The following is a 26,978-nucleotide window of genomic DNA, read 5'->3' as shown; positions in this document are numbered from 1 at the left end:
AGCCTTTTCTCAGTATTTTCTCTGCTCCATACTGTAACTGGGTGAAGTATTTGTAGAGAATAATTTATTTAATGTATTTCACCCTTTTTTCTGTTTGCAAGTTATCCACAGACAAACTTTGATTTTTACAAAAATATTTCTTGTTCTGAGATGTTTGACGAGGATTGTCAAAAATGGTGATGAATAATATTTGCTACTATGAGGTACACCACATGTGTAGGACCCTTGGATCTTGAAAGGTGTGTTGTGGGGGTGTTCATAATTTAGCAGTGGAGATATGTCTTCAAGGTTTGCATCTGTTGTTCTGGCAGAGTCTGGGGCCGCTTTGAGTTGGTGTGTCCTGGTCTGTGGGGATCTTGCTTCTGATGATGAGCTTGGAGAGACTGGGGGGTTGTTGGAAGGCCAGAAGATGGGGTTCAGGAAACATTTCTTTCAGGATGGGATCCCCATTGTTGGGTTGTAGTTGTTTCATGATGCCCCTTGTCGGTTCAAATGTTGGGTGGGAGGGAACATCTAGGGGTGTTTAGTCGGAACGGGTTTTATTTCTGTATTGAAGCAGGTTCTCTTGGGATATTTGGATGGAGCTCTGTGTAAGTTCAAAAGTTTGTCTCTCTCATCAACAAAGGATATTACCACACCTGCTATGTCATTCTAATATCCTGGGACCAACATGGCTACAATAATACTGCACACAATCAAATTAAAACATGATCTTAATTACTATCATATACTTTTTAACTGTCTAAACACCAGAGCTCAGTTTTATCTCTTCCTAGCCACCTGTCCTGCAGAAATTGACCCTGGAAGAATAAAACAGAATAGAAAACTGTGCAAGCAATATTGAGAAGTTAAATAAATTGCCAGCTCATGTCTCCATTATTGCTGCTAATTAGCAATGAATAGAATTGAAATTTGAATTAGAAAATAACATCTTCATATGCAAATTAGATGCAGTTAATACATGTTTCTTTTATTGTAACACAGTTTTACTCTGTCTTAAAAAAGTCTGCCTTTGAATCACTTATATTTGTTGACTGTTTGCATTTGCGGAAGGATTAGCCATGATCCTGGAAAATTCCATTACAAAGATTTGAAATGCTGAGTGAAAAATAGAAAAGAATGTCTCCAATATGTACAGTATCAGAGACTCACAACAATAAATATCTAAGACCCTGAATCTTCCAGATACTGGACTAGATGGACCATGTATTTAATTTACTATGGCAAATCCTATGCTCCTAAGCTTGCTTTGGTACTAAATAGCAAAATAAAAACAACAATTTTATTTAAATAATTTTCCCTTTGCTATGGGAGTACATACTTAGCCTGAGTTCCTCAGAGGTACTTAGGCACATAGATACATAGGAGGATTGCATCTTAGCAGCTAATAATGGGAGCTTGAGTCATAAAATCCTAAGGGTTCATTTAGAGAAACTAAGGTTTCTTTTCAGGTAGACTGTCCAACAAGACTAAAATCAAATTTCTGAATATAAGTCATGCAATGAAACAATAGATCTAAAATATACCTCTCCTGCTTAGTATACTAGCAACTAACCACAAAATCATCCCTAACCATGTGTCTGAGCCGATATATAAATGAAGCAATGTCTCTAGTAGATACAGGAAGCTTATTCAAAAACCAATTAACATAATGGGTAAGAGGCAATGTGAATTTTCACTAACAGTGCTGAAATACTAAAATTGTACTTAATCGTCAATTGATCAAAAACCAAGGATGGTGGCAGCTAGTGATAATGACAATTAACTTGAGTTTCCCATTTAATAGTGGGTTCCAAATATTGACTCACACTAAACTTACAGCAAACTAAAAGAAGTATCCAGTTTAATTAAAAGGGCTCTGCTCATGAATTCATACATATTCCCACAGAAAAACATCATTAACTCATTCATATAATTGATCAAATGCATTTCCCATCAATGTAATCACTAAAAATCAAGAAAATCACTAGTCAAGACAATATTAATAACCACACCCAATGCAATACACAAGCCTTATACCAAAATACACTCAGACTCCTCAGAACTGTAACAAATTCTCTTACATTTCCATCATGCTACCTACAGTATGCATATTCAGTTTCTGAAAACCACACACAATCAGATACACAACCTTAAGTCTCACCTCATATTTTCCTCTAGGTAGTAATGACCTATTATAGACCTGAAGTGCAAAGGGGATTGTGTAGGGGTGAGGAATCTTGTTGGATATTGGGATGCGTGGTTGGTAATGTATGTGAGTTGGGAGGTGTGGCTATTAAGATGATCTCGTCTGGTGATTTTTAATAATTTTGTTAATAAGAAATTCCTTCAACAACCTCAATTCTCAGTTAACAAAGTTGTATGTGGGGAAATTTCCTTATTTTTTTTCATAATCAATAAAATGAAATTTATTTCCCTCTTAGCCCTGCAGCATGCCCCCCACATTCTGAAATCCTACTCTTCTTCTGTAGCCCATGGCCTTATCCCCTAAATCCTGCATTCCCCTCTATGCTTCCTCCTTTGATCCTTTCCAAACCTCCTCAAGCTCTCATCCCATTCTTTTGTTGCCCTTGTGGTCTCCATTCCCTCTGTCTTCTGCAACCCCTCTTCCATGCCCTTTCCCCCTGGACCTATCAATATCTTCCATTTATGCTCTCTGACTCCTTTCCTCCATTCAACTTTTAAACACTGACTTTTGGTAGCATTGATAATATCACAGCTGAAAATTAGAACAGGATGGGGATTAGGGGCCAAGGATGGAGGAATTGACTAGAGTGGTGAAACTGAGGAGAAAGGCTGGGCAATGGTGCAGGAAGTTATGGAGTCAGGATGGACAGGAGTTGCCAACAACCAAGGGGAGCAAGGGCTGCCCAGGACTCCCTGCTAATAGTTTGGCCCCACAGTTCAGCTCTTCAGCCTGTGCATGTACCACATCACTAGCCATGCTCCTCTGCCTCCTTTTTTGGTTCTCTGGCTACAGCTCTTGGCAGCCCCTCATTCTTTTTCTGTTTCCATTTCTCCATGCTCTTCCCTCTGCCCAAGCCTCCCTTGGACATCTAAACCTGTAGCAGCTGAAGCTCCTCTTTGATTGAACTTTTACAATCTGTTGGGTCCTCTGATGAACCTTGAGGTTCCTCAAATGGAGAAGTTGCCTTTGTAGCTTAGCGACAAGCTTCCCTTGTCAGGAAATATTGCCCAGAAGTCTTCCTCTGTTTCTCCGCTCTCTCAGCCTTTCCCAGCCCTTCACCTGGGCAGGGAATAGGGAAAGCTTCCAGGCAAAGTCACCTGAAAAATGAATCTTGTTACTTTGTTATGCAGGACAATTCTCCTTAAACCACCATGAGGGAGGCCTGGTCCAACAACTCTTACCAGGTCCATCAGACTGGGACTCACACTGCTGTAGCTTAACTTGTCTCAGGAAGGCTGGAGTGGTGAGCCATGGAGAAGGCAAGGCACAGAGATAGTTAAGGATGGGGGCTCGCAGGCTGTAGCTAGGTAACCAAGGAGGCAGACAGAGCATGAGGATTACTATGTCTGTCCGAAGGGAAGCTAGGCTGGGCATAAGATACAGAGGGAGCAGCATCAGACAGTCTAAGCAGTTTGGTAATCTTGTGTGCCTCAGCCTCAGTTCATTTACAGTATCACACTTAAGCTATGTTCAAGAGATCGAAAGAAACATGAGATTTAAAAAATGATGGATTTTCAATATTCTGAATGGGCAGATTCTTCCTCCGCACTGCATGAAACGTATATCACAAATTCAGTTATAATCTCTTTTGTACAGGTGTTAACGTTGGAAAATTCACTGCAGAGCAGCAAATGAAAATTCTGCTTTAGCTGCAAATCTCTAAGCAACCTTAACAGTAGAAAGAAAAGGAGTACTTGTGGCACCTTAGAGACTAACCAATTTATTTGAGCATGAGCTTTCGTGAGCTACAGCTCACTTCATCAGATGTTTAGGTAAACATCTGATGAAGTGAGCTGTAGCTCACGAAAGCTCATGCTCAAATAAATTGGTTAGTCTCTAAGGTGCCACAAGTACTCCTTTTCTTTTTGCGAATACAGACTAACACGGCTGTTCCTCTGAAACTTAACAGTAGAGTTACAACTGACACCTCTATCTTAATCACAAGAGACAAGTGATACATTTAGGAAGTAATAATGTCTTGTCAGGCAAACTCTCTCTGTTTTTAGGCAGTTTGTTGATGTGCAAACCTCAAAAATTTTAGAGCACCTAGGTCTAAGGTTCACATGAGTGCTCAGAAGTTTGGATACATCTCCATAGTTTATCTGTACTGTAGAAAGATTTCAGGCTCACTCTTCTCTTCTCCTGTCCCTTCCTTCCCGCCGCAACGTCTCTGACAAGCTCTATTCTTCTGTTCCATAATCTCGATTCTGTAAGTTTTCTATTCACCCCCTCCAGTATATACTTCCACACTGTCCTTTAATAGCCTCTCTCTCCTTGTGATCATCAAAACATTTCCACAAGTTTTCTACCTCCACTGTCTCACATTCCCTTTTCAGACCCCTATCTTTGTGATTCTGTCACAGAGATCATGCTAGCCTCTTTTCTGAGTGCCATATGGCCTTCAAGTCAAATTACCCCTCACTCTGGAATGTACTATGTGTCAGAACACATGTGAAAGGCTCAGAATCAAAACCCTAGATTCCAGTAGATCTGGCTTCAAATCCAGATTTCATGTCCTGTAGTGGTAACTGCAACTTGTTCCTTCCCAGAAGTAGCAGCATTTGTGGGCTCCCATAGAAAAGAAGATATTAAAAAGAGAACATATCAGGGATGCAGCTAAGTAGGTGTGTATGTGAAAGCTGTGGGAGAAATAAGTCACTTCAGTATTCTGCTTCTGAGCTCCCTGTTAGATAAAGTATTTTTTTTAGTATTCTTTTTTAATAAATATGAACATAAAATTAACTAGAAAAGGCCACATTGTTAGGGAATGTCTTTTTATTACAGTAAGGAAATCACAAAAAGGATCTCATTTTCAGTTGTACTACCATGCAATTGTAATAATAAAAACTGACCTTTATGAATCAGAATGATCCATTCAGGAAGACTCCCCACTGGGGCTAGATGCACCCTGGCCCTTGTGCAGATGCACAGAGTTGTCAAGAATGCAAAAGCATTTCCCCCAAATGCATCCAACCATGCAAATATCAGGGACAGTTACAATCCCTGTGCCCCAGAGAATGTAGGAACTGATGCCTTAGTGCCTGATCTACCCTAAATGAGACAAGGTGGGTGAGATACCATGGCCATGCTATGGCCAGCAGAGCTAGCTTGGATGCACAGGGTTGGCTGCACCCTCCAGAGAGACACTATGCGTGCTCCCCCAGCACACTGTCTTTTGAGGCACAATCCCTACCTGAGCTACCCAACACCAGGCTGTTGTCAGTTACAGAATCTATCAGTTGGGGTTCAGGAAGCTGTGCAGTTCTGTGCAGTAAGTGATGTAGTATCATGTACATAAAACAACATGGTTGGTACGGAGCCCATCAGAAGAAAATCTTTGACCCTGGCTGGGTCTGGATGAATCAATGTAATCAAAGTAGAATATTTTACCAAGATTGCTCAAATATTTCAAGCTACTAGCACATGGAAATATGCAGATTTTACTGGCATTTCACAGGCATTATTTTTATTTTTGATAGTGAAACCCATAATTTAAATTTGAGGTTCCTCGTGGGACCTTGAGAAATGGCAACATGGTGGTCAGCTTGTTTTTCTTAACACCCAGAAACATTTTGTTGCTTTAAAATCACTTACTATCATAAAGAAGGGTGGATGAGAATTGCTCCATTATACAGAATTGCCCGATAGTACCTCAAGCAGGGTAGCTCCACACTTCTCAAAACGTAGATATAACAGTAGTGTGAACCTCGGCTGTTAATAACTTCCCTTTATATGGATTTAAAAGATAAACTACATTTAAAAATAAAATGAAAACTGTTAGTACTGCAGAGACCCGAGGTGAAAGGAAGAGGCCCCATCTAATTTGAGAGCAGTGGTTACTGGGCCTGAAGGAAGGTCATGGAAATGTAGGACATTGCGTATAGGGGTGAGTGTAAACCAGAAAGGAAAGAGAGGCAAAACTCACAGTATGCAACTGGCAAAATAATATGGACTCAGCCTAATTGAAATGCTGTATGAACTTTAGTGTAGATAGAAGATAACTGATTTATTTTGTGTGCTCTTACCTTCCTATGTGACCTGCACAGTATGCTGTGCTTTTCATACTGAACATACCATGTTTATTTTGCCACTGACCCACATGAAAGAGCACTGCATACTTGCTTGTTGACTAACTGGTGTTTCCACCTTTGGCTGGTTGCCAGTTTTTGAACCAGGCGCTGAAATTAGATCACTGGTTTGATTCATTTGAGACTGAGCTAGTACCTTTGTACCATTGCTCTGTCATAATTGTGTGTGTGTTTCACATCCTTAGATTGCTGATCACAATCTATTTTACTGACACCAGATCTTATGCCTATTGCCTTCCTAGATGGCAAACAGAAAGCTATTGACTTGCTAGCCATTAAATGAGACAGTCACGGTGACCTATGATAAAGAAACCTCATTGCATTAACTCTGATGCTGAAACACATTTAGTGCTCATGTAGGTGTGATATTAAAATGTGTTCAGTATTTAGTATAACACTTGGGCAACATTGCAAGAGGAAATATTATCTAGTGAACCAGGAGTCAGGAATGAGTGAGTTTTAATGCTAAATCTCCTTTAACTCACTGTGTGATTTACAGCAAGGCATATCGCCTCTCTGTTTCCTATTCCCCATCTTTAAACTGGAGATAATGCATATCTTGTGGTGTGTTAGGTGGATTAACTGGATTGAGAGAAAAGGTGCTGCTCTCCCTGCAGTGGGATTTACCTGTTGTGTCTCTGAAGGGCAGAAAAAGAAAGGCATTTGGATTGGAGTAAAGGGAGGGGGGAGAGAAAAAAAACCCTAGAATGAAATACGGAGGGGAAGGACACATTCATATAGAGCACTGGTGGGCAACCTGTGGCCGAAGGGCCACATGCAGCCCATCAGGGTAATCCGCTGGCGGGCCGCGAAGCAGTTTGTTTACTCTTACCATCCACAGGCACGGCCACTCACAGGTTCCCAGTGGCCATGGTTCGCCGTTCCTGTCCAATGGGAGCTGCGGGGAAGAGGTGGCCAGCATGTTCCCCCGTCCCGCGCCACTTCCCTCAGCTCCCATTGGCCAGGAATAGCAAACCGCAGCCACTGGGAGCTGTGAGTGGCCATGCCTGTGGACAGTCAATGTAAAAAACTGTCTCGTGGCCCAAGAGCAGATTACCCCAATGGGCTGCGTGCAGCCCGTGGGCTGCAGGTTGCCCACCTCTGATATAGAGGAACAAAACACTTAGGGTGATTCTCCCTGATTGTGAAAATAAATAAGTAAATAAATAAATAAATGGCTGATACACAGCAAAGTTGGGATGGGATTGTTATCTAATGGAAGTACTGGAATAGTCTGTTTTGGTTCCATCTTAGAGATACTACCACACATAGTGCTTTCTAGTGTGAGAAGTCCCGTTGAAAGTAAAAAAGGGTAAAGCTTATAGTTATGGGATGAAATTAACAAAGGTAAAATTTAGGCTGCACATCGGGAAACTCTTCCTGATCCTCAGATGTAGGCAGCTGCAAAATAATCTCCAATGCACAAAACACTGGAAAATTTATTTCATTTTTATTGTAATAGCGCACAGAGGCCAACCAGAGAGGAGCTCTGTTATGCCACGTGCTGCACAACTATATGGAAAATGACAGTCATTGCCGCACAGACCATACAATCTACAACAGAGAACAGCTCTGCGCTGGCAAGACCTTTGATTAGATGGTTTGCCTGCTCTTCTCCCCCTCTAGGTTTTCAGGTCCAGAGTTAAACTGAGAGGTTCATTCATTTGTTTGTCTCCAAGATGACTGCCAGTATTGCTGCTAAAGCTCAACTAGTGGCTGAGAATGTCACTTTGTAATGTATGGGCATAATGTTGATCAGTGAGTGTGTGTAATGTCCCCCCCAGTGTCTGGCTCTTTCCGCAAGAAAGAAACTACTAACAGCTACTGGAGCTCAAGTGGTTTCCAAGCTGAAGGTTTAGGCTTCTAGTTCCAGATCCCTTGTGTGATTTGCATAGAAATGTTGTCTATAGCATCAGGAATGGCTACAATCTGACCCTCTAGGTACAACAGGGAAGCTTCTGGTGGCATACCAAGAGCCGTTGCTAGCTACTTTTTCCCGAGGACATGCTCTCTTAACACCTACAACTCTGAGCCTGCTACTTGATATTGCTGTCAATAGGGTGCAACTAAGATGCGGCCTGCACATTTCATTATTTTGGTCTAGCAAACAAGAAAAATTGGTGTCATTCATTTTAATGATATATAGGCCCTAGCTGAGTTCCTCCTCTATGTTAGGGTAAAGATGACTTTTCCCTCTACGTGGGCTGGTAAAAATCAGTTATACTCCCTTAAGGAGGTAGAAGGCTAGGGAATAACTCTTAATTGCCATGAGAAGATGTGACCTGGGATGGAGCAGGGAGCCATAGGCTGCAAATTAGGACTTTCCTCTTTTCCCAAAATCAGATGTGGGTACAGAAAGCAGCAGAGAGTTGCTTTAGGAACAATGTTTGCCAGTAAAAATAAGCTAGTCATCCGGGTGATGCAATGTCATTTCAATACTATGTGAACTCTGGCTAAAGGACTGCAGATTTCTCTTCTGTATTGGAGGAACCCTGAGGTGGGCAAATGTTATTATTTTGTCTTTGTATTGTGCACCTAGTGTGCCTGTTGTTATTTTAGTCATTTTTATTTATATAAATAAATTGCTTCTCCTTTTTTTCATCTAAATCTTACATCTCCCCAAGGCTTCCCTGGAAATGCTCTCACACTTCAGCAAAGGGTAATTGAAGCCGCAGCACATTTAGAGCAAAATACCATTTTCAAAGGGTATAATGAAACAAAATGTAGAGTCTGTACTTTTAAATTCAGTATATGGGAAACTATTCCCCTTCGGGTGTAAGAGACCGGAGGATTTAGGTTTATATCATATTGTCTGCCACTTCTTCAGCCCTCCAGGTAATAGCTTTCCACAGTAAACTTTGGTATTGTGTGACCATAAAAACCTTGATAATCCACAAAAGAACATTCTGAACATCTCAGGGGGAGGAAGGGATGGGAAGTGCAACAGAACCCTAAGTCATTCCTTCTGAAAGAATAGTAGACTATGTGATATACTTTAGTACTGTATTTTTCAAAAGCAAAAGTCATGCTAACGTCATATTTCTTTTTCATAAGAAGGCATCATTTATATCTTCACTTTTGTTTCCATACCTTTTGTGTTTCCTTATTCAGAAAATGTATTTTCGTTACAAATTCTGTTGTCTATGTGTTTACTCTAGAGCTATCCAATTATTCACTTACTAACCACAAACATCAGTGATGTTTTAAAAATAAAAATGTGATCACTTAGTTAGGTCAAGCTAAATAGTTTTACATATTATTGCTCCTTCTGGGTCCTTTGAAATATAATTTACCTTTGTGATTGCAGTATCCTGCTATGATTAGATGTTCCGATTAATCAGCTGTGAAAATGATGGGTGACCTGACTTTTTATGAGAGACTGGATTCATGTTTCAGAAATGCTTGTAGTCCCTAGCAAAATAAAAGCGTAATAATAGTTGTCATATGTGTTCTGAGTGGAATATTTTATGAAATATCATTTTCATATTTTTGGAATTTTAAAAAGATACCAAGTGATCTCTACAATAGGCTCTGCATGCCAAACTTCAAAGACAAATGACTACAAAGCATTCTTTTCTGAACTTCAGGAATTGTTTTTCTTTTTAAAACAGAAGTTAGAACAATTTATAGTCTATAAGATATGTGGTCGTTCATTTACATTAGAATTAGATCATGTACATTTCCTAAAGCTGATCTTTTTTTGATACAAGGTGATCTTTAAAACAGGAAGAAATTTCCTCATCCAGAGGACTATAAGCTGCCCTTGCAGAGGAATGAAGTTGAAGATCTATTAGATTTTTCCACATCTACATTCTATTATCCCTGGTGAATCATCCCTGGTGAAAGTAGGACAACCCATTTGACTTCAATGGAGTTGCCCTCTTTAGAGAATTGCATTTTACGTTACATGAATAAGCAGTTAATGTGTTGACTTGTTAATACTGAAAATATCACTTAACAGAAATAATTATAATTCTTCCCTTTTATAATTTCCTTCCATTTGTGTGCTTGTTAAAAAAGAAACATTGTATTACACTTTTCTTATCACACTTTCCTAATTTTCTATAGCTGATATAGTTTTCAGGTAGAATAAACTTGTAGGTCTTGATTCTGCTCTCATCCACATACAAAGTGGGACAATGTGGGGACAAATCATGCAAGTAGCTTTGCTGGTTTCAGACACATTTTAAAATCATAAGAACTAGACTGAGACTTCAAGCACCAACCAAGAAGTAGTCCCGGGAGGCATTTTGATTAATTCACACCCCTCTGAGGCACCATTCCTCCTTTGCTTCCTCCTTATTCCCGAGGGGTGGTAATTTGCTGCTGGCCTACCCAACAGTAGAGTTGCTTGAATGTTATTCTGTCAGAAAATGCTCTCATCAAAATCAAAACTTTCCATATCAACTTGTCAATTTCAATAAAATTTCATTTTCAAAAGCAAATTGAAATGAAGCATTTCATAAAATGTTTTGTTTTGACTTTATCAGAATGGAATGTTTCAATTTTTGGTTCTAAATGGCATTTTAGAATTTTATTGTGTTTTATATTAAAATTGAAACTGGAACAAAGTGTTTCAATTTTATTGGAACAAAATATTTTGATTCATTTTTCAGGCAGTTTCAAAATTCCTTGTTTTTGTTCCAGTTCAAAATGAAAACATATTTCAAAATTGCATAATTTCCTGCAAAATGGCCCTTCTGGTTCCTGCACAGCTCTAATCTGCAGTAAATTACAATACCAACAGCTCTAGCCAATTAACTATTAATTGACTAGGCAGTAAAGTGGGCTTGTACCATCCCTCTTGTCCTGCACACCCATGCCTAAGGACCAGGTATTACCTATCTAGAGATGTAAAGTGGGCCCTTTTTTGCCTGTGTAGGAGTGGAGGCCAAGTCACAGTTTAGCAACATGCATACACATATCATATGTATTTTGACCACAGAGTTTCAGTTCAAAATTACTTCTCTCACCTTCCTCACTGTGATTACTATGTTATGCAATGTAAGGAAATGACAAGGAAGCATATTATGGATTCAGCAGACAGAAGGAGGTACTGTACTGTGAAGAGTAGACATAATCACACTAGATCCAATCCTATATAGGGTTTTATGTATGGTTGGAACACTGACCATATCTGACCATCGTCTTGGACTCACCAGATGTGCAAAAAAGATTTTTCAAAGAAAAAGGGCGTTTTATAGTGTAAATGTTGCTGGCCTGGGAAGCAGGCAAAGATACAACTACTTTTCCCAGTTATTTGTTTTTTTTATTGATGCAGGGTTTTTTAAGACATAGGGCAGAATGGAACTCTCTGTACATGTTAGTTTCACTTGATCGTTTGTCACTTTATCGCCTTCATAAATAAAGTGCATGAATAAACTATCAAAGGAAAGAATGGAGGAGACAGCTTCAGCAAGTATTCTACAGTAACTGAAGCCAGTTGAAATACAGGACCATTACCTCAACACTCCGACTGTTCTAGAAGGTTCTTTCCCTTCCACTATAATCATCCTGGTTTAAAAAAAGAAAAATTGCGACATTTCTAAATGGAGATGAAGATTTTAAAGTTTTACTTTATATTTAATTCAAGAGTATCATTCTATAAATCAAACAGCATGCTAAATTTCAGACAATATGGCTATCTTTCTGGAAAATTATTATTAATATTCTCTTGATTTTTTAATCTTCTTTTATAATGTTTGTACATATCTTCCTTGCTACAGAAAGTTTTAGTCTCATGTTTTGGTGATTTTTAAAAAATGAAACAAAATGACTACATATTCTTTAATGCTCACGGTGGACCTAAGGCACAAAGAATACATGCTCAACATGACAACTCATGCTTTGGTGAGTTCTGTGGCCAGGCACTGACTAGACATCTCATATCCCCATCTCCCCCTTCTAGAAGTGGGGGAAAGTGGGCAAAAAAGAAATGGTTAGATTCCCCTCAAAGCTCCATCTTGGGTCCCACAAAGCTTAAGAATGGCCCCACTGAGCTTGTTAGGAATTAAATTAGAATATTACACGACAGAGTAAAATTATGTACATATCATCCATGAACAAGTAGGGTTTCTATCCTGACCCAAAACAGCTAACAAATTATATGTTGCTTCACAACTCACCCCCTTCTTGTTGTTTGTTTTTTTTTTGGGGGGGGGGCAGTTGGGTTTTTTTAACAAGTTAACACAGAATAAAGGAAACACAAGCCCAAGCCTTTCCTCCAGGCTTTGCTGGTGCTAGGGTCCCCCTCTTAGTATTGCTCAGCACCACACACTAGATTTGTGTGCCTAAAGGAGCCATTCTCACCTCACTTATATCCTGGGAAAGTGAGCATCACCTGCCACATTGAGTCTGGAGAACTCAGCAGTGCTCTACATGTCTCCAATTCCACATAACAGGGCAGATAAAGAGAAGAATCAGGGAATCATCCTATTACTTTGTCAGTCTTGACCAGGGAAATCCATTTTAAGGGGCTGCCTTCTTAGGGAGACACATTTTGCATAATACTAAATATATGAAAAATAAAGCATGTACATTTGTAAAGATGGAAGTAGTTAAATTTTAAACCTGAGCAGATGAAATAATTTTCTGATCCCTGTCAAAATTTATGGAATTGAATAGTCCAATTTGTATCATTACATTGCCTGTCTTGTAAGTGAAGAAAGATACTCTCACTTTAGGCTAGAGTAAAGAGCATATATTTTGAGATACCACTCAATTAATTATTTTAAGACAACTATACCAGACTTCTCCACTCTTTGCAATTTACCTTTCCCCTGCTTTTTATTGTGCTCTCAAGGCTTTTTCTTGATTATGTCAACCCGTCTTTTCCTTTGGCTTCCTTTTAGCCACCATAGACTCTCCTTTCAAACTTCTTTCCAGCCTTTTCTTTTCAGGTGCCCATTTTCTTATGCAAGTCCAAATATGCAAATTTTCCCCCAAAACAGACACAAGAATTCCTAGCACTTATAATAGTACAAATATTAATCTTCACGATGTACATGTAATATCAACACAATAATCATCAGTAAAAAGTCTACATAAGCCACCCTGTGGTTTCAAGGATACTGCTATATTTCCTTACAGGTCACAGATGTAGTATCTTAGATAGCACAGTGTTGTAAATGTTAAGGTTTGAGAGCTGTTGGAACCCTTTGTCCAGATTGACAGGAAAAGAGAGTTGCAAGGGTGGCTTAGCCAGCAGATTAGAAGAAAAGGGGTTGTTGCCCCCTTTAAGGCCCCTTCCTCCCTAGAGAGGGAATTTGCTTCATGGAAGAGGCAGGAAGCAGTTCAGCCAAACTCAGTTGGCAGGAGGACTTATCCCCTCTGCCACAGGTAATGGGAAGAGCAGGGTGGGTATTTATACCTAGGGCTGTGCCAGCAAAAAGCCCTCTTTTCTCCAGCTGTATCAGAAGAAATACAGGAGCACTGGATGTGGTTTTAAGAAGGCCACAACTTCATCCTTGAATGCCTGGCAGACAAAATTTTACAGTTCAGGTAATTCTGTCACCATTTCCATATACTCAAGGGCTCTGTCAGCCCTCTCCCTTTCCCATTCAGGTCCCAGCCAATCCGTTGCTCAGACCTCTACACTTCCCCCCATTTTAGGGTTAAGGGGTGGGGGGCTATACTGGAGAAGGGTTGACAAGTCGTGGGAGCCCTGAACCCCCTTTTTCCACTCCTTTAAAGAATGCCACCTTTAAATCATTTTTCAATCCATTTTATTTAACCACTGTACCCATTCCCTGTGGAGTACCTGCACTGAACATCCACCACAGAGAGGCACTAGCATGTAGCTTGGCTGAATTGCTGAGTGTGAGATTTGGGATTAGAGCTCCTCGTTTTGTGTCTGAGCTTAGTTCTTTAATCATTGGAACATACCTCTTTTTTATCCTCTTGGGCTCTCATTTTCATGTCTGCTGCCATAGGAGAGCTAATTTTCGTGCACATCTGATTTATAATAATAGACCAACACAATCCTCATTCCAGTCTGCCAGGGTTAAGCATATTAACTTAGTTCTTTCTGAGTGTACTTCACGGTCATGAGAACAAAACTCATTCAGAAGTTGATGGGAATGCTGCCACCCACAGTAACAGCTAGGAGGTAGAGCTTCTTCGCTTAATGCACTTGCCTCATTTCCGGGTATTGTTCCTTCCATTATTTCATTTCCCTCTTTTTGGTCCAAAATGGAAGTAGAAAATCAAATGTATTTCAATTATGATTCAACTCCTAATCTCGTTAACATATCAGCGGCATAAAATATTATTCCCTTTGGTGCTTTATCGTAAGATGTCAGAAGCTCTGTATAGAATATGTTCTGAGCTGGTAGGCTAATGCTGTGTTTTTTCCAGAGCTGACTGCATTACCAGTAAACTGGATATTCACGCTCTGCTGAAAGTGAAAGAATGAGATATGCTAATCTTTACTACAAATTCTGTAAGCGGACAACCAAACCTTCTTAAGATGCTAGGAAGGACAAAGCAATGGATGATAAAGCCACCCTCAGTTTGTGTTTGTTAAACACACAAGCAGGATCCTTGGGATCTTTGACAGTCACTGCCTCTGATATCTTTTTGCTCTTTCAGATTTAGTCTTTTACAAAAAATGTTCTCTTCTTCTGTTTTTAGCACAAGAAGAATGGGCCACAACCCGTTCCAGCCTAAAGGCACCGCCTCCAAGGTCAGCCCGAGGGGGTTACAGGGAACACCCCTATGGTAGATATTGAAGGTCCTCCTCATCTGTGACCTCAACTCAAAGACAATTAATAGCCTGTGGTCTCCACATAAACAGCAACAAGACAAGTAATAGTCCATTTCTTTTCTATCCTAGGGATTACTGCTCATGATTACCCCGTGTACTACTTGTATTTCCTATAACATTGGAGTGGCATTGGCATTAGTATTATTTTATAACACGGACTTAAAAAAATATCTTTGGCAAGCATTGTCTATAAACCATTTGAAGGATGATGTTCTCTTGGTTGTTATTCATTGTTGTGTGTAACTTTAAAAAAAGAAAGCATGATGCTGTTACAGATCTTGAGTCTCTCTACATACTAGCTAAGGCTGAGTTTTTGTTTAGGGTTGCTAGAAGACTGTAATATGAGGTTTTTTTTATTTTGAACCAGACAGTAATCAAGATGTAGATAAGATGTTTTAACCTGTCTTTTTTAATATATGTTAGTTAGATTAAGATGTTCGATATTAAGTTTGTAAATTTAATTTTAAATGCTGTTTTAATGGGGTTGAAAACAAGCAGCTACTGTATGTATGTAGCTAACTGAATTTGTTCAGTGTTTTAACCTGTATTTGTTAAAAAAAATCACATAAAGTTCCATGTGTAAGCTTCTCTAAATAGGAAACCATAATTTTGTCAAATATGTTTGCCATAATTTGTCAATAAAGCTGAAACCTTTTGTAACAAACTAAATTTGGAATTACTTGTTTTCTAGCTTTAAATGCCTGCTTTATTTCTTTTTCAAGAGATGCCTAAAATGTTTTATATATAAAAATTACAAAAATGAACCCAAGCTTGTTTTAAGAATTTTGTGTAAGACTTTAAAAGTTGTATTAATAACTTATGGTTGTTAAATAATTTAAAAGTTAACAAACTAAACTGTTACATGAATCATGGTTAGTAAACACTAATGTATAACATGTTAATGGAAAAAATTGCTTTAGAACAATAAATGGATTTTAAACTATCCTCTAAGCTTGATCTTGCTAAACACAAACTCTGATTGACTTGTTTGTATTAGCATGTCTCTCGTGAGAATGTAATGGAGTTTAAAGAGGTAAGATTACCACTTACCACTGTTAGACTGTCTAAATGCTAGTTCTTCAACCTTTGAGTTTCCCCGCACATTAAATATCCCATTCAACATGTAAGCATTGCATAGATTCACATACTTGTTTTCACTCAGAGGAGTGCGTTGACTGCATTTGCATAGTATATAACAATCTGTCTTGACAAACAAATCATCAGTGTCACTGCCCAGTTATTGCTATTCAACTTCAAAAACTTTATTTGTAATTTTCAGTGCTAAATATCACCGCCCTTGAAGGCAGTTTAGAGGGCTGATATTTCTTTTGAGACTATCAGACTTGATGGCTGATGATTATTAAGGAAATATGTCGCAGGACTCAAAGGATGACTAAACGTTAAACAGGTAACACTAATAGTAACTCTGTAATTTTGAGTATGCAACAGTAATGTTAAATATTCTCAGTTATTAAGTTACTGATAGTTAAAAAAGTAAACCTACCAAACCATAACAAATAGGTATATAGGCTATTAAAACAACTAATTAACATTAACTAGTGGCAACAAAATTATTTTACAAGATATAACCCTGAAGGTAATAAACAGAACTAAAATTAACAATAATAGTAATGCAACTCTTGCTAACAACAAATATATAACCTAAATTTTGATGAAAAAAACCTGAAGACTTGATGGTAGGGATGCCAAAACTGTTAATCCTTTAAATACAGTTTTTTTGTTTAAGGTGGCTTTTTGTCAATGTGATTGGTTTACTTTTTTGATGAGAACAAAGACAGGCTTATTGCTGTTCGGTTTGTGAACAAAATCTCTTGCAGCTGGAGTTGCATGCTAACTTTTTTGAATAGTTTGTGAAGCATATGTCCTGCCATTTGAATCTGAAATGTTGTTACAGTGGATTCAGTAGGTTACCTATTGATTACATTGAGTTTGTTCTGTCTCGCTATTTCAGGGACGCACAGGCAATGGACAGCTAAGCAGCAGATGTATTGAGAAGTGTTCAGGTAAGCTATGCCATACCTGATTGTTTTTAATTGAGTCTCTTTTCCTCTGTGACAATAATTGTATATATTTTTCTGTATTTCTTTTCATGAACATTTTAAAGTAGAGGCTTCACATAAATAATTCTTTCCAATTTTAAATAAAAGGCTGGTGAAGGTATAATGTCAACCAAAGAATTTGCTGTTGTTTTGTGTGATACTTTTCTGTATGTTGAGAGAATTGTTTGATTGCTGAAAAAATGAGTGGCAGCATATGGGATATCTGCAAAGTCATTTCCTGAACCTAATGTAAATAAAAGTAAATCAATCAAGATTTGGCCTTTTTTACCAGATTATATATCACATGGGTTGTTTTCTATACTAATAATAAATAAAGTGCTTCATTCTTATGTATACTTATTTACCTTTAGAAGTTGGCATGAAATACAGGTACATCCATTTTAAGACCTCTTTTTGGTGTCAGAGTGGTGTAACACAACCTTAGGTCGTGTCTACACACAAAAGTTGTATTGCTGTAATTATCTGTTATAGTTAAAGCAATACAAACCCCTTGGTGTGTAGGGAGATATACTGGTATAAAAGGTGCTTTATACCGGTTTAGCTTATTCTCCTACCAGAAAGGGAATAAGCTATACTGGTATAAAGCATCTTTATATTGGTACAACTGTGTGTATATTGTGGGTTGTACCACATAACTATTATGGTAAAGAAATCAAACTCCTCACCAAAATAGTTATACTGATACAAAAACTGTGTATAGATCAGGCCTTAATGTAACTGAGATTCAGGCCCAAATAGTGTAAATTAAATTTCTCACCAATAGGTCAGATCTTTATTTGGGGCAAATTGGAGTAGCTCCTTTGAGTATGTGGCCCAATACATACAGTATGATAGAAGCATAGTGTCACCTAAGATTACTGTCTCAGGGCCCAATTTTGCAAACATTATTTGTGTTGAGTAAAATGGTTGCAGAATCGAGCCCTTAGGACAACGCTCTGTTGTAAAATATTCTACTTGTTCAAAAATAATCAGTGTAGTACTTGGAAGGAAATAGCATAATTCAGTGTGTGTAAATATTTATGCAAATAGGTCATAGAATTTCAGGGTTGGAAGGGACCTCAGGAAGTCATCTAGTCCAACCCCCTGCTCAAAGCAGGACCAATCCCCAATTTTTGCCCCAGATCCCTAAATGGCCCCCTCAAAGATTGAACTCACAACTCTGGGTTTAGCAGGCCAATGCTCAAATCACTGAGCTATGCCTCCCCCAACAAGGTTTAGCAGGCCAATGCTCAAACCCCTGAGCTATCCCTCCCCCAAAGGAGGTGAAATAGTTGTTTATTTCTTTAAAAGAAAATATGAAAAAATACCTTGAGATCACAGGTTTACATACCATTCTTACCCATCATTATCACAGACTGTTTCTTCTCACATTCCCAATGTGTTTTACAGCCAGCAAACTTTATCTTCTTAATAAGGAATCCATCCTATAACTAATTTATGAAACCATTACATGGGGCTATGTTCAGTCTAATTGTCATCCATCTTGAAAGCTTATGTGACAAGCTACTCTGCATTCCATATTAAACATCCAGTGTACATTATGGTCAGCCATGATTCTACAGCTCTGTAATCAACCATCATCACCAGAAAATATGTAGATGCTTTGCTGTTCAATTTTATCGATTGTGAAGTGCTAGTTAGCAAAGAGGCAAGTTTTAGTTAGCAGGATTCAAACCCTGATTAGTTTTCTTCATAATGTCAAAAAAGCTAGTTTTGCTCATCTAAACTAAGCGTGTTTAATACACAGGAAGAGAAGCAAGGGCTGAAAATTGGAATTTCCATTGAAATCATTAGAAAGCTATTTGTTAAAATTGATTTATTGTGCAAAACTGTTTCATCTTAAAAAGACATTACTGCATTTTTATTCTGACTAGTTAAAAGAAAAATGCCTGGTCACTCTAGACTGTTATTTTACAAAACTATACAAAAATATTCCCAAAATGATACAAAGTTAAATATTGTTTTTATAGCTTTCTCTTTTAACATACAGTTGATTTCTTTGTAAAAATGCTCTTCTTTCATGATTTGCAGTAGCCAGTACATGTTCACCTGGTTAAAAACCTTTGTTTCGTCCATTAGGGATTCCTTGGGTAGGCTATTGTAATGTAAACATAAGCAAGATGTATTCCAAGTATTAATTGCTTTGAACAGATTCAGTGGGATTGGTGCAAAACTGTGATTACTGGAAGTGTTACACACAGAATTTTAAGACTACAATGGGAGAAGATTCACTGCTACTTGTGCATTCAGAAGCAGGTGACCTTGGGGGTGAATTATTTCAAAGGTAGGAGGCAGCTTTAAAAATCAGTTCAGGGTGCTATCTGATCACTGCCAGCAAAAGCTCCTGGGATGAACCAGAGTATCTTATGGCTTGCCAAGGCAGGACCTACCCACTTTCAGAGTTGCACCACCATCTACAGATTTCTGGCAGAGTAAAGGTTGCAGGAGGGATGCACTCCTGTGCCCTCCTTTTTGGTGGACTTTCTGTGGCCAGGCATTCAAGAGCCTGGGTTCTGCAGACTTGTGCCGTTGGAGCTGATGGGATACATTGAGTCATGTCCCTAGAATAGCAACAGTTTTAACATGGAAAATCCGCGAGGTTCATGTAACGATACCTGTTCCATCAGAGCTCATCTTACATCATTATATTCTGAAATAAAATGAGAACCTTTTAGATCTTCATATTAATATATTCGGTAACTCAGGAAATATGGTATATGGGGCCTGAACCTTCAAGAAGCTCAGGCCTCCTGCTAGTTTGTGAGGGCTCCCAGGCTTCACTGAAAACAATATTACAGTATATCTATAATGCTATCAGCAGGTCTTTCACTTACACTATCAGACATTTCTCAATGTTTGGATCGAATTAATTCCATAATGCGGGGACAATTACCCCTATATACTTGAATATAAGCTAATACAGCAATGTTGAAATGAGCAAAAATGAGTGACTTGCATATAAAATGAACTCCTCATACCAAGTCCACCCACAGATCTTGCCCAAACCACTTCACCTTATCAAATACCACCCCCTCCTAAACTAACGCAGTGTGTGTCCTTGCAATGGGACATGTTTGAATCCATTAAGTTGAAAGTGGTAGGACTAGGGGTCAACACAGCGGGTTCATGCCCCATGTGAGACAAAGCACTGTGCTTCATAGCATCTGGAGTAGGATTGGACTCGTGAATTTGCTACTATGCAAATTTTCCTATCTGCAGAGGGGCCATGTCAGAGTCATGGTGACCGTTGCAGCCTTAAAGCTGCAGTAGCTACTAAATAGTGACTTGGCAACATGGGCCGAAAGATTCCTTCCCTTCTTAAAGCCATACAGCAACCCAAAGCCCAGCCAGCCAGTACTTAGGCTGGGCATGGGGCTGAGGATCTGGGATTTAATACAGCGACTTAGTTACCATAATTGAAGATCAAGAATAGTGTGTTTGTATGGGTCTATCCAATTAGATGACTTGACATTTTAGCAAAAGCACATTAACTAACTTTCAGAATTATAGTCCAAATAAACGATAAGGTTAAGAACAATGAAAGAAGTGTTTTGTTTTATTCAGTGGAAAAAAATAATTTGGGCCATGTGAGTGAAGTTTGCTTCTAGGGACCAATCAATCATGTACAATAATGGAATCATTTTCTTGTGCATGTTGTCTTGCTAATAGACAGTAGTCAAAAGGCTTGGATAAGTTGAATAGTACAATTGCAAAGTTAAAAAATTAATGGCAGGATGAGAGACTGAAATTTAGAGGTAAAAGCATGAGAGAGAAAATGTTTTGTTGAGATCTGAAAAGGGAATGTAAATCAATAAGGCACAGACGTTCTGGAGGGTATTTCTGTCTGGATTTTGCTGCAGAGGGAAAAAAATTGTTCATCAGTAAAGTCAAGATTATGTGAAATATAAACAGGGATTCCGGGATTAGGCTTTTTTTGCAATGCACTGCCTCCCAGCATCACTACTGTTCTGGAAAAATCCCATACGAAGTGTAAGAAGGATAAAGGCATCAGAGTTCTATGGAAGTTACTTTAACCACCCTACAGAGTTTAATAGATAATTATATTCTTTCTATACTACTTTTAGACCATTCCATGGAATGGAACAGAGAATTATATGCCTACAGTAGAATTCTCGGTTATTCAATAATTCTATAAAAGGATAGTAAAGTCTCTAGGACTTTTTCATACATGTCACCTGATTTCTTTAAAGAGGACGTAGCAATACAATTGTGGGTTCCAAATAGGAATAGGTTGAAAGATTTGGCAAATTCTGAGATAGGGTTTTGTAAATTTATCTTAAATGCAGGTCAGTAATCTTTAGTAGTGTCTTTTTCATTATATCAAAACATAAATCTGAACTTTTTTGATGTGAAAATATTTGTTTTTGGGAGAGGCACAATATGTTTGTTAATTTGTTTAGTGCCTCGTGCCATAGCAACTAGGTACACTTATTACAAAAAATAGAAACATATAAATTACATATGCTATAAAAGCTGTCATAAAAAACAAAGATCCACATTACCAAAACTGTCACCAGCAATATTAGACAAAGTATATATCAGCCCCCTTTAACAAGCCAAACCAAAATAAAACCAGAAGACAATCACTTGAATGCTAAATAGAAAGATGAGATTGACATTGTGTTCTGAAGTTTGCTCTGCTCATTGAAAACCTGAGAATGCCCTGCAATTTGCCATAAGAAATTAGAAACTAAGTACTGTGAGCAAGAGCATCCCAGACAATCTGCATAGTTTGGGCCATGGATTTAGAAAAGTTTCTCAGGTAACTATCTCAGACCAGTTAGGGCTTTACAGATATTACTATTGTTCACTGGTTTATTATCTTATTTCATTCGTAGAACCACTATTGTAGTTATTAATTATGAACCTGATCCAAAGCCTCTTGAAATCAATGGAAGGCTTTCCATCTTCTATAGGTTTTGGATCTGGCCCTGTAATGTTTGGCTTGGCACCACAAAAGAGATTAAACAAGTCAGGGTTCCTGTCCGGAAAAAATTACAATAATGATTAGAAGTACTTTACATAGTTTGGTTTTGAATGTACATACATTTTGTAATGAGGATGTGCTCTATAGGGTAACTGGTTTCTAAAGGCAGAAATGCATAGATGAACTGAGGATATTCATAGTGACATAGTTACAATTTTATTATTTTTTTCTAAACCCTAGATGATCCCTATCTGCCTAACTGATTTACTATAATTTTATTAAAAGTTTCCAAAGCAATGAAATATGTGTCTTGTATTACCCTAAATCTATTAAAAACATGTATGTGGTGGGACGAAAGTCACTTTCTGAAATATAAAGAGACTATGTGAATTTAAAATTGAGAAGTAATAATTATTTGAACCCCACTTAGAACATATCACTATTTAAAGGACCATTTTGATCATATAAATATTAGTAAATGGGTTACTCAGTACTTATGAAAAATCATGAATGCTTCATTTTCTAGAACAACTGAATCACCTTTTGAATATAAATTCCATTGTATCAAAGAAAACAAACATTCTTAAAATTCAATAAGCATGAAAGAAATTTCAGGCTTTCATATTTCAATCTGTAAATCAGAACTCTCATTTATAGAACAAAGGTCAATTTCAGACTCAAGCTATCTTTGGATGAGGCAGGCATTCATGTGTTAAGAGGAAAAAATGGAGGTAAAGAGGCTGCAAAAGGTGATTAAACAAACAAAGTTTATTCATGAAGGGCTTGCCAAGATGCTGTATAGGCACTGTCAGAATGTTTTGATTTCCTTTAGAAATATTTAAATTTACAACGATGCAGAGAGAATCCTCAAAGTGTTTTAACGTCCTGATGAGAGCAAATTTTATTTTGAAATGAGTGCTATATATATTATTCTATTACCATTATACAATACTCCTAACTTAATCAAAGTACATTGCTATCATTAAGGACAAATAATGGAGACAACCTACAAGTATGAGGTTACTTGACTGTATCATAGCTGGCATGCTGTTCTGAATGTGTTAGCTGATGATAGATGGCTTATTTACTGGAGAACAGTGGCTACATTTATTACTCTGCTTTACATTTCGGGGATTACACATTGTGTCCCAACAATCAGAGAGTCTGAAAGCAAAACAGCTGAGCTGTGCATTTTGGTTTTCTTAGCATTCTGGGATTTTCCCTTTATTTCTGTAGAGTAAACAGGCCAAACTGTAAAGACAAAACAGAGTTCACTGGATTCACTTACTATTCTGTGTTGGATGCCCAACCACTAATTCATTATATTTCTCCTTGGACTTTATAACAATTTTGTGCTGCCACCAATCAAATCCAGTTGAAAGGTCTGTCACATGCAGACCTGTCTCTATTGTGCTTCCCAAAGGAACATATTCCTTTGAATACCTACAGCAGCTACAAAAGATAATCAAGGATATTCCCCTTTCAAATGAAGTGCTGATAAAATATAGACCTAGACAGAGTATGGTAATAGTGTTTTAAATGGACAGCTTATTGCTTATTCTGTACGACATTTTGAATATTATACATCTTTTTTATGTCTGTGTTAGAGTGCATGATGTAAAGCTATAAACAAGCGAGAAGAATGCTCTATCAGAGTGTTTCTCAAACTGGGAGTCCTGACCCAAAAGGGGGTCGCAAGGCTGTAATAGTGGGATCACAGCATTGCCACCCTTACTTCTGCGCTGCCTTCAGAGCTGGGCAGCTGGAGAGCAGCAGCTGCTGGCCAGGCACCCAAATCTGAAGGCGGCACCGCCGCTGCCCCCAGCAGCAGCCGGAAGTAAGGGTGGCCTGGTATGCAGGGATCATCACTTTTGGAGGGCAGGGGCAGTCATCACAGCCTGAAATATTTTCAAAGGCGGGCCCATCAAAAAAAGTTTCAGAACCACTGCTCTATCAGCTTGGTTTCCATTTAGTAAAAGTTACCTTGTTGATGGAGGGTCAAATGCTGACATCTTTATTCGGTCACTGACTTCAGTGAAAGTTTTGCCTGAGTAACAAAGGGGTAAGGAGTTCAGAATTTATCCCAAAATATTATTTTGGACAAGACGGTGGCATTTTTACCTCAGGCCTGTGTCATGGGCAGTATGGAGCAGCACTGCCCCAGGAGGGGTACTGGGAGAGCTTGCACTCTTGCCTAGAGTTGCACGTGGGAAGTGTGCACTCAGAGCCATCTGTTAGGATGAGGCAGGTAAATCCCCTAGTGTGCCAACTCCACTCCACAGTTCAGTGTGTGTGTGGAGAGGGATAACAACTATGACTACAACTTGCCCTGATCATCCCTGTTGTCTTTCGGATGTTTTTAGTCACTGGATGGGAAGCAATTCTTGTGCTCCCCGGTCAGAAACTGCTCTTGTGGGTAGTCTCTGAGAGTCTATGCAAGTAGATGAGTTGACCTAGATTCCTAGATTCCCAAGGTCAGAAAGGATCATTGTGACCATCAAGTCTGACCTTCTGAATAGCACAAGACATAGAAGTTCCCCATAGTAAGTATGTCTTATGTTCCCTGTCCCCAACTTGCCTCAGCTTTGCAAGAGCCATCAGATTTGTACCCCAGAGAAGTTATGCTGTTGTCCAGAAAAGAGAAATGACACTTATGTGATGCTTTTTCTTCTTACCTTGTAAAAAGCACATTCAGATACACAAGAAATATTAAATATGGGTGATTTTTACCCAAGTGTGTAAGGCGTAGCTGAGTGGTAATGGCCCCAAAACCCAGCCTAGGGGTGTAGATAGGCAGACACCACTATTCTACCTGGACCAGAAGCTATGGAAGGGAGGTACCACAGCCATGATCCCCAGCTTGGCCATGGAAGTGAGGAATGGATTCTGTCCCCTTCCCAAACCCTACGTTTTCAGCCTTTGTCCAAGGACAGGTGAATTTTACTTGTTTATAAGAGTAACAGTGGAATTATTTAAAACTATATAAGGATTTAATTTACTGGTATAGAATTTGGGCTAATAAGATGAGACAGCATTTCTTCAGACATTTCTCTTTAGTTAATAAAGTCATTGTCCAAATTATATTGGGACAAATATTTGAATCCAGATGTGGATGCCATCATTGTACACAACACAGTGAGCAATATTTCTGAACCCACCTGCCACCATGAAAGAGGTGAAGTGTTAGATTAAGAAAGCTTCTAAAAGATGTGTACGTAAGGGAGTTTGTCACCAGCTAGAATGTGAGCAAGACTGGTACAAAAACAACAATACAGCAACATTTCATTCTTACAAAGCTCTTTTCATCCATAGATCTCAACATCTTTTTCAAAGGAGGTAAGTATTAGAATCCTCATCTTAGAAATGGGTAATCTTAGGAGCAGAGAAATTAAATGACTTACCTAAGCCCACTGACCAGGTCAATGGCATGGAATGGAATGTAATTAACTGCATTGCAGCAGGTGGAGGTCAAGCAGAGAAGCTGTTTTAGAAAATGAAACACTGCATGAACTTTGAAATGCAATTGACTGTGGCAGCTAAGGCCTGTTCTACAAAGGGAGGTGTGCTGTACCCACACAGACCCCGTGGATTTCAGTGGAGCTAAACGTATGCACAGGGATATACCCAGGCAGAGCAACTTGTAGCACTGGAGCTTAAATGTGCACCTTGAACTCTTACACATGGATATAATTATATCCAAAAGGCTTTTACTGATATTTTTTTCTATTCTATTTTAATTAGGCTTTTATACTGCCAATCACATGATATGTGTCTGATGCTTTATGACCCTAGAAGGCAAGAAATGGGAGTGCCACACCATTGGAAAGGACAGGAGACTCCTGCTTTCCCAACACTACCCAGTGCTTATTTCCCAATGAGATCTGACCCTGGAAAGTTTCAAAATATGAGACTTCACAGATGTGACCATTTTAGATCTAGCAATGTTATTTTTAGGGGTACTTTTAAATGTATTAGTTATTTTTCCCTTCCTTCAGAGACCTGTAAAGTTGAATTTATGGTAACTGAGGCACCTTGCTTTAAAACAGATAGTTTACAAAAAATAGTCCCAATACCTTTCAAATGAGTAAAAGTAGTTTTATGTAGTGTAGTGCCTGCATAAAAATTTCATTAGCACTTTTCTGAGACGACCCACTGCTGGCTTTTCCCATTTTGAATATAGCTCCCATCCAAAACTCTTGCAGACAAAGTATATACTGCCATCATATGTTCTCTTCTCTCACTCTTGCTGAAAATAAATCATAGGTGGGGCTGGTAACACGGCCTATTATTCAGGTTGCTGGATACTTTGTGGACCTTTTAACCGTTTGGGCTAAAATATTCCATGCCAAGTGTCTGCCTCAGACAGGAAGGGGGAAATTTCAGCCAAGTGGTTTCTTTGTTTCTGAAAACAAGGAGGGAGAATTGAAGTCCATCCCACTAAGTGTGCTCAAGCCTCTCACAGCTCCTAGTGCTGACTAGATTGTACATGTGCCGTCCCCACAGAGTAACAGAACATGCTCCAACCCAGGACTGCAAGGGCTCAGAGTTACTTTCCCTCAAGTCGCTGCTCCAGGCTGAAGTGGGGAGCAGGATGGGCATGGCACTGGAACTGAGAGCAGGGAGCCTGTCTCTTCTGTGCTGTCAATGACCACCCCCACCCGCACTTTCACCCAGGCAGCATGGAAGAGGAAGTCATCTGATCTGAATGCAGAGGAGACAAAACCAGACTGGGGGAGGGAAAGGAGCAGACTGAGACGAGGAATCTGGTGCAACCGGGACTTGAGTGAAGGGAGTGAAACTGCGACTGGAAGTTGGAAGGAAGAAACTGGGACTAGTCTGGCAAGGAGAGTGAGACAGGGAGCCATAGAGGGACACTGAGCTCGGATAAGGAGCTGGTGGGGGCTGCCTG

General features: G+C 38.9%; 1 protein-coding gene across 5 annotated transcripts in view; it reads left to right on the top strand.

Annotated features, from left to right (window-relative positions):
- KHDRBS2 (KH RNA binding domain containing, signal transduction associated 2) overlaps positions 1-15,685 on the top strand; it is a 572,215-nt gene extending 556,530 nt beyond the window's left edge. For all 5 annotated transcript variants that reach the window (XM_073336336.1, XM_073336333.1, XM_073336334.1 and 2 more), the window contains one exon: positions 14,908-15,685. In XM_073336336.1, coding sequence (XP_073192437.1) covers positions 14,908-15,005 — 98 coding nt within the window. In that variant the 3' untranslated portion in view covers positions 15,006-15,685. The remainder of the gene's footprint in view (positions 1-14,907) is intronic.
- The last annotated feature ends 11,293 nt before the right edge of the window (positions 15,686-26,978 follow it).

The sequence above is a fragment of the Lepidochelys kempii genome, chromosome 3 (assembly GCF_965140285.1).
Source record: "Lepidochelys kempii isolate rLepKem1 chromosome 3, rLepKem1.hap1, whole genome shotgun sequence".
Classification (NCBI taxonomy): Eukaryota; Metazoa; Chordata; order Testudines; family Cheloniidae; genus Lepidochelys; species Lepidochelys kempii.
Note: the sequence above shows the minus strand (reverse complement) of the source record. Positions and strands in the feature narration are given on the sequence as shown.